At 38.4% G+C, this 15,033-nt stretch overlaps 1 protein-coding gene across 1 annotated transcript in view; it reads right to left on the minus strand.

Annotated features, from left to right (window-relative positions):
* Positions 1-15,033, minus strand: part of kcnh3 (potassium voltage-gated channel, subfamily H (eag-related), member 3) — a 199,302-nt gene that overhangs the window by 22,569 nt on the left and 161,700 nt on the right. Inside the window, exons 8-10 of the mRNA XM_032567261.1 lie at positions 7,792-8,136; positions 5,536-5,735; positions 2,001-2,250 (exon numbers count right to left, since the gene is read on the minus strand). Of these exons, the coding sequence (XP_032423152.1) occupies positions 2,001-2,250; positions 5,536-5,735; positions 7,792-8,136 (795 nt within the window). The remainder of the gene's footprint in view (positions 1-2,000; positions 2,251-5,535; positions 5,736-7,791; positions 8,137-15,033) is intronic.

The following is a 15,033-nucleotide window of genomic DNA, read 5'->3' on the forward strand; positions in this document are numbered from 1 at the left end:
CTCGGCCCTTTGCTCAGAATTTCAGCAAGTTTCAGTTTGGTTAATTCTTTACATCGTAGTTCATGATAAGAGAAATAAGGTTATTAAAAACAGCATGATTGGAAGAAAACATGCTGGATCATTTAGAGAAAGAAAAATTTACAAAATATGGATATTCAGTTGAAACCAGAACTTTACATACGCAGAATAACAAGACACACACCCACGCACACACACACCTTTTATTCTCACTGTCAGAAGTTAAATCCATCCAAATTTCCCTAGTCTGATGTTGTGAAAATTACAAAAAGGATTGCTCAATGCCGAAATACCAGAAATAATATGTCAGAGATTTATTTATTAATGTCTTCAAAACCAGATGTTTACATACAAAATGACCACTGTCACCAGAAATGGAAATAATTATTATAGATGCATGATACATCAGATTCAACGCTGACATTTCATACGCGATATATCGGTACAGAGTGGTACAACATGTTAAACTGTGGTCTGTTTCTAAACTTGTCTTTGTTTTTCAATCACCTTAGTGTATTTTTTATTTAAGTTTTTGCTTGTTTATTGTTTTATTTTACGTCTAATCATGTAAGGTTGAATTTTCCTCTTGAAAATCTGCTATACAAATAAAACTGGAAACTCCAACACCCGGTAACAGAAACCAACCAATTTAAAACGAGCTATGCAGAACCCCCCCCCCCCCCCCCCCCCCCCCCCACACACACACACACAACAAATTTAAAATTGTTTTAAAAACTCATCAAGCTAGTATGTAACATCAACACTGGACAGATGAGGGTCCTTTAGCAGAGAGACGGTAAAGTGTTGCACTAAAAAGAGACCATAATGGGAGATGATAATACCTCAGTTTTTTTTTTTTTTTATCATTTAGGAGATGCAATATCAGCCTTTGCACCATCTTCCGCTGAACCCAACAGGATTCCTGGAGGATAATCACCAAGCAGCGACTCTTTCTGTGCGGCTCCACCTGGGTGGTAACGCCTTTAAGCAGCAGAGAGCAAACTGCAGCTTTTCAGCAGCTTGCCTTTAGCCCTGCCCTCCCTGTTAGCTTACACAAAGACCCTCCTCCTCCTCACCCCTTCATCACCTAATGCTCATTAGAGCAGTCAAGTTTGCTCTTCTTGGATGAAACCGAACGAGGTGTTGTAAAATTATTCTAACCACCATCATTGCACCAACAGACCATCTTTATTTTTGCGGTCCACGAAACTAATATAGCTGGTGATCTAACACACATATACAAACACACACTGCTGGATCTCATTGGATCACTCCTTAAAGGAACAGGAAATATTAAATATTAGTTATTCATTGAATATAGGACAGTGTCCTTACCTGGGCCAATGTAACTAAATGATTTTCTATCATCTTGAGTGTCATCATGTCCCAACAAAGGATTTTAGGTTCTTTCTGTGTGTTTAACATTAGGATGCATTTTTCTATAGGGAAAATATTTTATTTCACTTGAAATAGAACAAAACTAACTTACAAGTAACTTTCAGCAAAAAAAAATAAAAAATACTAGAGCGTATTTTAAGTAAATCATTATTTAATATTGATTTTAAACAGGTACTGGTTCCACTGGCAAAATATTTCACGAATAACATGGGAAAATATAAGTGAAATAATAACCTGCCAATAGAACAAGTACTTTTCATCAACATTAACAAATAGCTTGCTGAAAAGTTACTCGTAAGTCAGTTTTGTCCTATTTCAAGTGTACTACTATATTTGCTCTAGAAAGTAGACCAAAAATACTTGGTAAGATTTTGTGTTTTTATAGTGCACACAGTCCACTCACCTTGTTTCTGGTATTTTCTGCCTCGTTGTTGGCAACTCTGGTGCAAAAAATCTCTGAAATCAATGAATCTTTACTGCACAGTTAAACTGCTGAAGAACAAATGTGCTTTCTTATCTTTTACGCACACACGTGAAAGAATATGAGGTCCTCCATCTAGCGGTAACCCTCTTCACAGACTCACCCAGTATAGCCAGCACAGTGTTGTCCTTCAGCACCTCCATGGACCCTGAGCAGACGAAGTAGATGGCCTGCAGGGCGTCGCCCTGCCGGATGAGGAACTCCCCCGGGGCGCAGAAGGAGGTCTTGATGATGAGGGAGAGGGAGCGCAGACATCCCCTGCTGGCCGACTCGAACAGTGGCAGCTGCAGCAGCTCCTTGTTCAGGTGCATGGCGATGTCGGCCCGCAGCTCGTCCGGGAAGTCCTTCAGCAGCTGGGAAGGCAGAGCAGTTCACATTTAACAACTGCACTGTGTAAAAAACCAGAGGTTTTTAGCTAACTGAGTTAGCTTAGTTAACTAAAAAAAAAAACTTCTAAAAAAACTTCTTTAATATTAAGACAGGAGAAAACACAGAAAAGACAGTGATAAATGATGAAGAATTGAAAAAAGAAACCCTTAAAATGATTAGGACTGCTGTAAACGATTAATCGATTATTCTGATGATTAATTGATTAATTGTATAAACCATTGACGCATTCCACTGAAAGGGTTTATGTGAAGGGTTTTTGGGACTATTTTTACTGAAAAATCTCAGACATATTGCTAAGATCCCAAAACACTCACTGCGTCTAAGTAGAACTGATGTGTTAAGAGAAAGTATTTCTACGTAAAAAGGTATATATTGGATTTTAGCTTCTCCAACCACATACTTAAGCAGTATCCAACATAAATTTGAATACATTTCAGATGTCCTTCCTACCTTATTATTTCTATAAGCAGCAGCTATTTTCTTGCCTTAGTGTCTGGCTCTGGCCCAGGTAAAGCTCACAGAGCTCCAGTAGAAACATCCTCCTATCTGCACAGCAGCTACCAGTGGAGTTATCTTTGTTGCTTCTCTGATTAATGCCTTTCCTGCTGAGTCTGTGGGTTCTGGTGGATGACCCTTTCTTGATCTCTAATTCAGCATGACTTTGTCCTTGACTTATGTGAAAGTTTCCCCGGTCTTCATGCTTGGTGGCGGCCTGTACAACAGAGATGCTGCTCGTTGGGGCTGTGGGATATGTGGACGGACTGAGGCCTTCTGATAGACTCAGGTTTATGTTTTGGACCTTAAAACAAAAGATAAAAGTTTCTTTATTGATACTTATGTTTTGTTATAGGGATGCACAGTGGAGCAGTTGGTAGCACTGTTGCCTTGCAGTAAGAAGGTCCTAAGTTCGATTCCCGGCCCGGGGTATTTCTTCATGGAGTTTGCATTATTCTCCCTGTGCATGGTGGGTTCTCTCTGGGTTCTCCGGCTTCCTCCCACAGTCTAAAAACTTGACTGTGTGTGTGTGCATGGTTGTTTATCCTGTCTGTCTCTGTGTTGCCCTGCGACAGACTGGCAACCTGTCCAGTCCAGGGTGACCCCGCCTCTCATCTGAAATATCTTGCTGGAAATAGACACCAGCACCATTCCTGACCCCACTAGGGACAAGGGTGTACAGAAAATGGATGGATGGATGTTTTGTTATTTCTGATTTTGCGCTCTTTAAAAGGGCACTGTTATATAAGTGCAACTTTTTGAAGTTTTCCATCATGTTATAATATTCCATCATCTAAAACATACCTTTAGGGTTGTTTTGACTCTGCAAGTTTGTCCACCAGGTGCAAAATGCCTGGTGGACATAACGCTGCCTTCGAGGACCAAGCTCCTTGTCGGAGCTGCAGTTTCCAAGTATTACAGAGCACCTCCCCCTGTTCCTTCAACATTTAGCAAACACCTGGTGGAACTGCGTATCTGCTGAGTTCACTAGAGGAGCTACTTCTCAGTGAAACGCTGGTAAAAATGTTGTTAAAGGGTCAATAGAGGAGCCATGTTGTGATGACTTCCTGAAGGCGGAGTTTCAGAAAAAGCAGAAGCTTCTTAAAAAGACAGAGGCCCAATTTCAAGGCATTAAATTAAGAAGTCAAATATTTTTTAAGTCAAATTTGATATATACAAAATTTTTATAACAACTGAAGTTACTTAATTGTGTCTGGAAAAACACGTAATAGTGCCCCTTTATTTAGAGTTATTGTTTTTCCCTTTGGTTTGTTATTTGTTTGAGCTCTACTTCAGCCTCTTGTGGATTTTGTTTCACCTTCACTTTTTTTTTTTAGGTCCAACTCTTATCCCACAAAGCATGCAGGTTTAAAGCCGGGATTGGTCACACATTTTTGGAAAGATTTCCATCAGTGGCTTAGTATTTTACCTCCCTGGGCCAACCTAAGTACAAGAACATACGGAGTTAGAACTTATTTGAACGGGATGAATTAAGCTAATTCAAATTACATGGAGTTACTTCTGCTTTGGGCCATAGCGATTTATGTACCCTGACATGACTTTTAATATAACTAGGTGCAATAACAATAAAGTGAACTGAACGGAACTGATTAGGTAATTAAAGGAATGATTTCCGATAATACAGTATTTAGCTAATTTTTAGATGGAAGTTTGGCGCTTTTTTTCCCTAACAGTTTGGTGAGTGCTTGTCTTAAAGGGCTTAACGTATTATGTAAAATCGACTTTTTTGAACTTTACACCATGTTATAGTGTCATTCCCCCAACAAAAACATGCCTGGAGTGTTGCTTTGAGTCTTTCAAATGTTAGTGTCTTCTCCAGTGCTAAGACGTTTTCTATATATTTGGTGTTTGAACTATTAAAATAGACAATTTAAGTCTTTTATAGAGTATCTCGAGTATTTGGTGATTTTAGCTTTTCACATGTGGTTGTGGTCGCTAGCTCCTGTGAATCTCATGGATTCACTGTACTTTGAAGCAGGTCTTTATGATTGCAAATCATCACCTATGATATTTCTTTCAGGAATTTTAATTAATATCAGCCACAATAACATTTGATTTCCCTTTGGGATCACTAAAGTATTTTTTAATTTGAATTTGAAAAAGGCACATGCAGATATTGCAATGATTGTGATTTGACATATTGTGGACATCTGCTGAAAAGGCTTATATAAACGGGTTTTGGTACTATTTTTACTGAAACATCTCAGACATGTTGCTATAATCCCATAACACTCACTGAGTTTCCATTGACCATAAATTTGCGCAAATTGGAATTATGAAAATAAATTTGCTTAATGGAAACAAGGCAGTTTTGAAAATGCTCATGTTTTTTAGTAAAACTTTTTTGCACTAGGATGAAGTGGTTTTTCAACCGTATCGAAATTTATTTACTTCATAAAACTGCGCTGGAAACATATTTTTTAACATCACACAAGTCACATGATCAATAACCGGATGTTACTACTGGCAGAAACTACGAAGAAGTCGACAGGAAGTGGTAGGAGGATAATAGTGCCACATGCTTTTTAATGACGTATTACACCAACAAACGCATTAGAGTGATTTTAATTGCGTTTCTTATTTAATAAAAACACTACAATTGCAATATTATGTTTTTTCGACATCAGCAGAATATAGACAACATTTTGTGCACATTTGTAACGGAAATGCAGCTACTGACACATATGTTTCCTTTAATGTGAGCAGAGTAGCATGCCAGGTGCTAAATGTACCTCATTGACGTCTATCCCGTTGTTAACCGACCAGGTGGTCTGGAAACACTCCAGCATGCGCTGTTCCAAGGCTTTGGGCAGCCGGTGCACCCTGATGAAGTCCTTCAGGTCCTTGGTGCGGGTGTGGTACAGTGAGCGGCGGGAGTACATTCTCTGGATGATGGCGGTCACGTTACCAAACACCACAGCGTGCATCAAAGCTGTGGGCAGAGGTAAGCTTTCTCGTTAACTCCATCTGGTTAAGAAGAGGGACAATGTTTGGAAGGACCACAGTTTCAAAGGTCTCAGAGACTCATAGGTCTCCACAAACCCCGAGAATTTAGAACACCCTACAGTAAGTTCTTTCTTACTGTAGGGTAAGAAATGACTCTGTTGCTTTAAAACCACAAAATGTCTAGATTATGACTAAAAAATAACTGAAATGCAATAAATCTTTTGGATTGTGCAGACATAAAAAGCTATTTTAAAACTCCACACCTCCTTTTCTATTCTACAATGGCTTATTAGGGCCATTGTAGCTAGGAAAAAAAGAGGTGTACATTTCTGCCAAAAAACTCAAATTTTTGGATTCATCTCAGAAATTGTTTTACAACAACAAGGAAATTTCTGAGTTTAAAATGTGGAAAATTTTGCTTGAAAAAAACTCAGAAATTTTCAGATTAATCTCAGAAATTTTTAAGAAAAAAACTTGGAAAGGTCTGAGTTTAAAAAAAAGTTGACTTTTGAAACTCACTAATTTTCTTGTATTTCTAGAAGATTTCTTATCTTACTCTCAAAATTTTGCAGTTTTTTTGAGGAAATGTGCTCATGTTTTTTTTAAAAACCTATCTACCACAGCCCTGATACGTTGTGGTACTATTCTAATGGTTCTTGATATTGTAGTGAAACTTTCTCAGTGGTTCCTTGATTTGAGCTTTGCTGTGAACCGATCCGCAGCCAATCAGCAGCAGAGAAAAAGTTAAGTGAGCTAAAAAGTGGCAGAATGAGTGTCAGATCGCAGGACATCCACAGTTTACTGACAGACTAATGACTGTCCCCTCAGGCAGATCAACCCGTGGGATATTTAGGCAAACTCTGACTTTAAAGCGTCTCTTGGTTACAGCACAGAGCGCCTCTGGGCAGCAGCTTGCCACATAGATTCAGACGGGCTAATGAAGCTGCAACTTGTTTTGACAAGTGATCATGATTTGATACAGTTACTCTGATTCCTCCATGCTGAACAGGGCTTAGGATAAGTTCACATTTCTGTCTAAAATCCAGTATGTTACCGAGTGAAATCTATCAGATTATTTTAACCATGACATGCTGTAACCTACTACTATTTTTACCCTCTGGCATTTCATAGCTGAATCTGAATGTTATGTATTATAATTGGAATTTATGTGACCTTAATCTTCAACCTGACAACTGCTATACAACCACTTAAATGGAATGAATAATACCAAAAAGTACAATTTGACTTATTTCCCTAGCATCAGCTTAAACTGCACTATAAAAACACAAAATCTTACCAAGTAATTTTTATCTGGTTTCTAGTGTAAATGTTTTAGTACGCTTTAAATAAGATAACATTTACTTGCATGCAAACTATAAGAGCTTTTTTTAATATAGACTTTTTTTATTAAAGTATTATTTCCACTTGCAGATTATTTCACTAATGGGAAAAAGGAATTACTAAATTAAACAACCTCATTTCTTGATGAACACTTACTTTTAAACGAGTTTTGTCTTATTTCAAGTATTAAGTATTAATAGTGTATTAAGGAACAAAAATACTTGGCAAGATTTTGTGTTTATGCAGTGCAGGTTGTAATTTTCTTGTTCTAGTACTGACAGGATCCATTATTGGGTTTTTGCTTGAGCTTTAATTAAAATATACAAAAATATTAAGCATTTGTATCAAGAAAAGTACTAGTAACTGTAGATTTTAATAAAACTTTATTGGCTTCTAGAAAAACAACAGTGCCAATTGATATGATGTCAGTAGTATTTTTGTAATTAAAGAATATATTTCTAAATATGCAGAAAGAAAGTCTCATATATTCTATTTATATAAGGAAAAATGGGCGTGTTTTAAGTGAAAATACTCTATTTTTAAGGTAATTGTGGCTTCATTTAGGTGAGATATTTTTACTTGTTTCGGAAAATCTTGACAAGCCACATTTCCTTGTTCTGTTGGCAGATAATTTTTCTTATTTTAAGTAATGTATAGCTTATTTTAGAACTTTTTTTGAAAGGCGAGTTTTTGCAGTGTACCTCCTATAAGCATGGTGCAGATGGAGAAGATCTTCTCTGAGTCCGTGTTGGCGGACACGTTCCCGAAGCCTACGCTGGTCAGGCTGCTCAGAGCGAAGTATAGGGCCGTCACGTAGCTGCTCCGGGTCGACGGGCCCCCGCCCAGCATCTTCAGACCCCCCGATCCTGAAATGTTCCCATATTCTTGGCTCGAGTTCCAGGTGCCCTGCCCCGTGACCTGTGACCCCGACACGTTCCACTGGGTGCTGTTGGCTGAGAGGCTGCTCACTGCGGGTGGGGTCTGTGTGGTCAGAGGGGACATGAAGTACGGGGTCCCCAGGCGCTTTGCCAATTCATAGAGCCAACCTGTGAGGAGAAAAGGGAAAATATACTGTACACACTGCAAAAACACAAAATCTTACCAAGTATATTTGTCTCATTTCTAGTGGAAATATCTCAATATACTTGAAATAAGAAAAAACTATCTTAAAGTAACTTTTCAGCAAGAAATGGGCTTGCTTTAAGTTAATAATTCCTTAATATTGATAAAAAAGTACAAGTTGCACTGGCAAATTATTTCACTTTAAACAAGACATTTTTCTCATAAGTGAAATAATCTGCCACTTTTCATCAATATAAAAAAAATATTGGCTAAAAACAAGCTCTTATATCTCGCTGAAAAGTTACTTGCAAGTAAATATTGTTTTATTTCAAGTGCATTAAGATATTTGCACTAGAAACTAGAACAAAAACGCTTGGTAATATTTTGTGTTTTTGCAGTGCACACCATGATAAAAGACTTTGATTCATTTCTGAGTCTTTTCCGTGAAAACAGATGAAGTATATTCAGTCCTTTCTACTCAACAATGAAAAGCCACCTTTGAAAAAAAATATTAGTTGCAAGTTAAATTCAACTTGAACCGGAATTCAGTGGCATAAAAACATTTATTTCAACTTAATGAGGATGTGTTCTCTCTTCAACTCTTTATTTTGTGCAGGTATTCATAACTCTGGAACAATTTTTGTTTTGGATTTTTATGTGACAGACGCACAAAAAGTAGTGCATAACTCTGAAATGGAAGGATACGCAATTTTCTCAAATTTTTAATAAAAGGCGGGACTACATCCAAACAGGCGTTTTGAGCAGCTGAATGGTTACCATGGAGATTAAGGGATTTCTTAAACATGCATGAAAGGTTAAAGCAACACTCCAGGTATGTTTTTGATGAGTGGATAACATTATAACATGACATAAAGCTAAAAAAAAACAAAACATTTTACTTAACACTGCCCCTATAAATTTCTATAAATTGAATAAATAAATGCAGTTTGTGGTTGTAGGATAACAAATTGTGACAAAACTTAAGTGTGGATCAGAAAGCTATAATAATAGAGCTAGAACATGCGTCCAGGATTAGCAATATGAAACATGCAAAACATTTAGATAAAGTCAGCAGATGTCCTCGGTGCACAGGAACAAAAGGAAGAAGGAAAACGCTGTCATCTGTGAGTAAATGAAGGCTGTAATAAAACCCAGCGGAGTCTGTGACAGCAGCCGCAGAACGCAGTAGAGGGATGTTCTGATAAGAATCACACAATGCAATATGGATGAGTCTATTTATTGATCCCTGGCAGCCAAACCTCCAGGGAGCGGGCTTTTGTTCGCCCGCCAGCATCAATAAGCAGAAGTGACAGCGGAGCTGCTAAACCGTCAGCATCAGAGGATTTAACACCTGAGTAGTTTCCTGATGACATCGTCATTAGTGCAACTTAACCTCTGCCAAGCTCTGAACGCACGGGCCTGACTGGAAGTTTGTTTCACCGAAGCGTGAGCAGCTGTGGATTACAACGGGAAAAACCAAAACTGATTACTGATTTTAATTGAGGACGGTGTCAGTGTGTGACTTTCAGATTACCGATCAGGTTATCAGCCCGATAGCTGCACAAAACCTGTTCATTTATTAACAGGACCTCAAAAAAAGTATTCACATGGGTGTTTTACGCTTATTGATTGTGATTATAAATCAATCACAATCAATAAAATTACTAAGCAAATTCTGTAAAACTGCTATTCACTTTTGGGATTAATGAAGTATAATCTGATTGAAAAATATTGAAAGAGCAATATTTGACGTAAAATAATTGATTGCTAAAATACTCTCCCCATTTAAAGTAACAGATTTGTAGATCTAACTCTCTCTGAATGAATGGGTTACAAAAGTCAAAGCAAATCAAATAATAATAGTAATAATTAGGGGTGAACCAATTTATCAGTGCCGATTTCCTTAATTTTGGGAGATCTGTGATTGGCCAGTTTTTACATATGAAGCCGATCTTATTCACTGATCTTATCTAGCTTGGCAAAGGCAAAGGAATCAACCACTGCCCTCTTTTGCTCTCCAGTGAGAAAGGTTTGACCGACAGACCGGCCCACCAAGTTCTGTCTGCATGTTTACAATTAACAATAGTGATCCCACTGTTGCCAACTCAACAATTGTCTTGCTATACTCAGCAACATTTCAGGCAAAAAAAATTGGTATTGGCCAAAATCGGAATCGACAGGTTAAGCTTTTTAAAAGGTCGGCGATCGGCCAGAAAACCGCAATCGGTGCACCTCTAGTAATAATAATAACAACAATAATAATATATCAAATAAATGTTTTTTTTGTCACATTTTATTAATACTGTCTGTTTCTGAAGACTCAGCTGCTCCAAACTTGAGTCCCATGATGACGCCACAGGAAATATAATCTTTTTTTTTTTTTTTCTCCCTCCAGCGGGTCTTTTGTGGGCTCTAGTGTCCCTTATATGACAGTAGGCTGACAGGAAAGGAGAGAGGGGAAGACATGCGGCAAATATCGTCGGGTCCGGGAGTCGAACCCGCAACGGCCGCGTCGAGGACTCAAGGCCTCCAAATATGGGTCGCGCTAACCGCTACGCCACCACGGCACGCCCGGGAAATATAATCTTATGGAAAGCTTTTCTTTTTCCTCCACTACATTATATTACTCTGTCATCCTGAGGTTTCTTTATTAATATTATTGGTTTTCAAACAAAGAATGACAACAACAAAAATCTAAATATTATAAATAATGAAAAAAACAAAGCATGCACAGTAGATACAAACTGACTGGATATTACTTCTTGTTGAAGTAATATGTGTTTATAGGTGAATTTTTTTTATGTCAGAAAAAAAAATTAATGTACTGCTGGTTTGTCATCACACTAATGTAAAAGCTCTTGTATATAACAAAGCACAGAAATGACATCAAAATACCTTACATAACCAAACATTCTGGCCTGGAAAACCTTAAAAAATGAAAAAATGCAGTCTGTAACGGGGTGTTGCACAGTGGAACAGCTGGCATGACTGTTTCATTGGAGGAAGAAAGTTTTTCTGCATGGGGTTTACAGGTTCTCTCTCTCTTTCTCTTGCTCTCTCTCTCTGCGTGTGTGTGTGTGTGTGTGTGTGTCGGTGTGCGTGGGTGTGTGGGGCGGGGGGGTTAACTGTGCATGTGTTTTTTCTTCATCCCACAGTCCAAAAGCATGACTGTTAGATTAATTGGCATCTCTAAATCAGGCTAAGGTATGAGGGTGTGTGTGTGTGTGCGTGTGTGTGTGCGTGTACAGCTACAGTATTTGTCCTGTGTGGCCCTGTGATGGACTTCTGACCTCTCCAGAGTGTACCCTGCCTGTCTGACTTGGGTAATAATGTGATTTATTAATTTTTTAAAAACAGCTGCAGGAGAGAAATATGGAACCATAAACTAGAGAGTAAATCCAGATGAGCATCTCCTCTTGCATCTTTGACAGCCTGAGTTCCTTGAGACACAAACTCAGCTTAAGAGAAACAACAGGCCTCATCAGTCAGGATCCAGCATTTTTCTGCAGCAGCTGACAGATCAGCTTTGCAGCCTGGACTGCTTCCACCACAGACTGTCAACTGGACTGAGATCCAGACTGTTTGCTGACAATACCATGGAGTATATCTGCCTTTTCTAAAAGACAGGTTTAAGCTGTATAGGTTGAAGCTGTGTTCCCATTAAGAATAAAACTGCACAAATTGAAAGTGTCAAAATAAATTATTTGGAAAAAAAACTCATGTGATAAAAAGTTTTGAGCTAGGATGAGGAGGTTTTTCAGCCGTACTGAAATAGATGTATTTACAGAACTCACATGATGAACAGTCGGATTTTACAACTGGCGAAAATGAAGATGACAGGAAGTGGTAAGAGGATGATGGTTTGTTTTTGTTTTTTTCTGGCTCCACCAGAGTCTCACAGCATCACACAGTTCATAAATAAAAAGTTCTATATCATTCAAAGGTGTGAAATTCATAACGCGAATGTAAAATGGCCGACTACAATTTCCCCAAAACGCCGCGTACGTAGCCGCTCCCACATATGGGGAGCTTGTTGCTCCAATGGCCGAATAAGACGCCGATGTCTCCTCTGATTGGCTGATAGATGATGACCTCTAGAACCATGACTGAATTATGAACATATCTAACTGTTTACATCTGTCACTGCCATGATTTTTAGTGACTTATTGAGTGAATAAATGTATTCACGTGCAATCTTAATTTAATATCTTATTTAATGGAAATACTGCACTTGTGAAATTGTGTTTCAGACAAAGATTTTTGCACACTTGCAGCACCTGTGTGAAATTAGTGCACTTTGCATTGCAACTCAGGCGCTTAAATATATATTATAAAGGTATCTCTTATGATTATATTTGTATTAATATTTAAGACTTGGAGAGCTTGTCAACAAATAAGCAATTTCCCCGCAGGGATAAATAAAGTATATTCTATTCTATAAACAAGGAAAATAAAGTTGTAAAAATTGAAGCTGTTTTCAAAGCTCCATGTTTGGTCCTGTGTTGGGTCTGCCTCTGTCCAGGGTGCTGATGTCTCCTGTCCCTCTAGTTAGGTGGAGTAAACTTTCTCTCTCAGTTGTCTGTGTACTGAAATCTGTTCAGTACTTGGTTATTCCAATATGAATTTCCACATATTGCTTTCAGGTCCAACATGTTCTGTTGGCTCATTTCCTGTTGAAATTTAACACACTGTCTTTTTTACACCTCTGTCAGATAAGCTTACAGCCAGTCTTTCCTCTAAATTTTTGCTCAGTTAATTATCACCTTGTATCTAATTATGTACTGTCTATAGACACCGTGCGCTCTCTGGTTGCCAGATTTTTTTCTAAGTCTAGCTCTCAGCCTTTTTAGAGGTACGATAAAAATCGCCTCAATGTCTCTCATCCAGTGCAGTCTGGCTTTTTCTGGTGCTTTCCTGTTATTGTCGACATGTAGCTCTCTGCTGAAGTGAGCTTATGCTGCTGTTTTTAGTTTATGAAGTGAGTGCTTAGTTAGATATGTGGTCCATTTACAATTTAGAACAAAGGTTCTAAATATTGATTTAGAAAATAGATTCCATATTTTATTAAAAGTTAAAAGACAACTGTTTATTAAAGCGGCAGTGTTCATTTTGTAGCACAATAGAGTAATTTATGTTATCTTCAATTGCTATAAAGATAATATACATATTAAATATGTCTTAAAGGAAATTTAACTTCATATTTTAACATCTTAAAATTGGGCCTCTGTCTCTTTAAGAAACTCCTGCTCTTTCTGAAACTCCACCTTTATCACAACATGGTTCCTCTATTAAACCTTTAGCAAAGGTTTTTACCAGTGTTTCATTGAGAAGTAGCTCCTACAATGAGGTCAGCAAATGTGCAGTTCCACCAGATGTTTGCTAATTGCTGCTGACTAGTCTGCAGGAGCTGAATGGGGCAGTCACAGGGAAGATGAATAGTTGCCATGAAAGATTCAAGGATTTCTCAAACTTGCATGAAAGAATCAAAACAACATTTAAGGTATGTTTTGATGAGGGACTAATATTACAAAATGATGTAAAGCTGAAAAAAGTTGATTTTACACAATAACGTCCCTTTAACAGATGGAAATCTACAGCGATGAGACCAGGCCTGTCATGATAACAAATTTTGCTGGACGATAAATTGTCCAAGAAATTATCGCGATAAGCGATAATATTGTTGTTTTGGACCATTTTCGAGCAATAACACATTCTTACAGATCAATAAAAGTTCAATTTTGATGAACTTACCACTGGAACTGGAAAACATTTTAAATATCCAAAATAAATAAACAAAACAGAAATGAATAAGATTAATCATGTAGTCTCTGTAAACAAAACTATCCTTCAAAATAAGGGCCGGTCAAGACTAAAACACAAGACTGAAGACTTCTATCATCCATGTTTTTGGTAGAAAAAGAGAAAAACGCTAAATTATAAATTGAGTTTGTTTTAATTTATCATGCGATTAATTGATTTGTTGAGTATTATGTCATGCCTGGGTTAGAGGTCACCTAAGTGTTACAGATTTGAGGAGAAAATGTTTCTTTCAATTTTTCGAGGGTGTGAGACTCGACTCTGAGTTGTAGCAAAAATATTGGAGGCTTGGAATAAAAATGACTTGTGACCACCTGCGGATGAAAGTCAAATCAGTTCCTTCATATTTCTGTGCACCAACCCTTCCTGCCACTTCCATCTGTATTTCAAAGGGACAACATCCACATCCCAAGATGTGTCTCCTATATCACACAGGATGTATTGCTTCTCCACTGGCTGAGTCAACTCTCAACCACATGCTGCGGCTCTGCAGTCTGTAAATTATTGACGTGAAGACACAGCAGCAGCAGAATGCTGTCCAGTGACTGACAGACTGAACAGTCCAGTGTATGCTTGCTCTGATATCAGTCCTCCATTGTGAATCTTAGCTGGTGGCACGTAAAGGTCAGGCCGCAGGCTGCTCTTTGTTGTCCCCTGGATTACCTCGGCCTTTCTGAATGGTCAATTGAGGCTCGGCTGACATGAACCGACTGCAGAGCTGCGGCGCGCCACCGCTCCGCTGAAAGGATAATGACAGATCGGACGGAGCGAATGGATGAGATGGGAGATCGAGAGAGGACGATACGACGGGTTGTGCTGAAATCAGAGAAGGAAAGGAAAACACGGCGCGCTGTAGTCCACAGATCAGAGAACAAACTCATTTTCAGCGTCTTCCGTATTCCTCGTGTCGCTGCTAAATATAAAAGAGAAACATAAAGTTTGAGTGTCGCCTGAGGTCACAGTCAAAAGGATTAAAGTTTGCTCCTTTGCCCTTGGAAACTCCCTGTCTGTGTGTCTGTACATGTTCATCAGACTGTGAGTCAGGGTTTCACACTGCCTGCAGG

This window comes from Xiphophorus hellerii, chromosome 7, assembly GCF_003331165.1.
Source record: "Xiphophorus hellerii strain 12219 chromosome 7, Xiphophorus_hellerii-4.1, whole genome shotgun sequence".
NCBI lineage: Eukaryota > Metazoa > Chordata > Actinopteri > Cyprinodontiformes > Poeciliidae > Xiphophorus > Xiphophorus hellerii.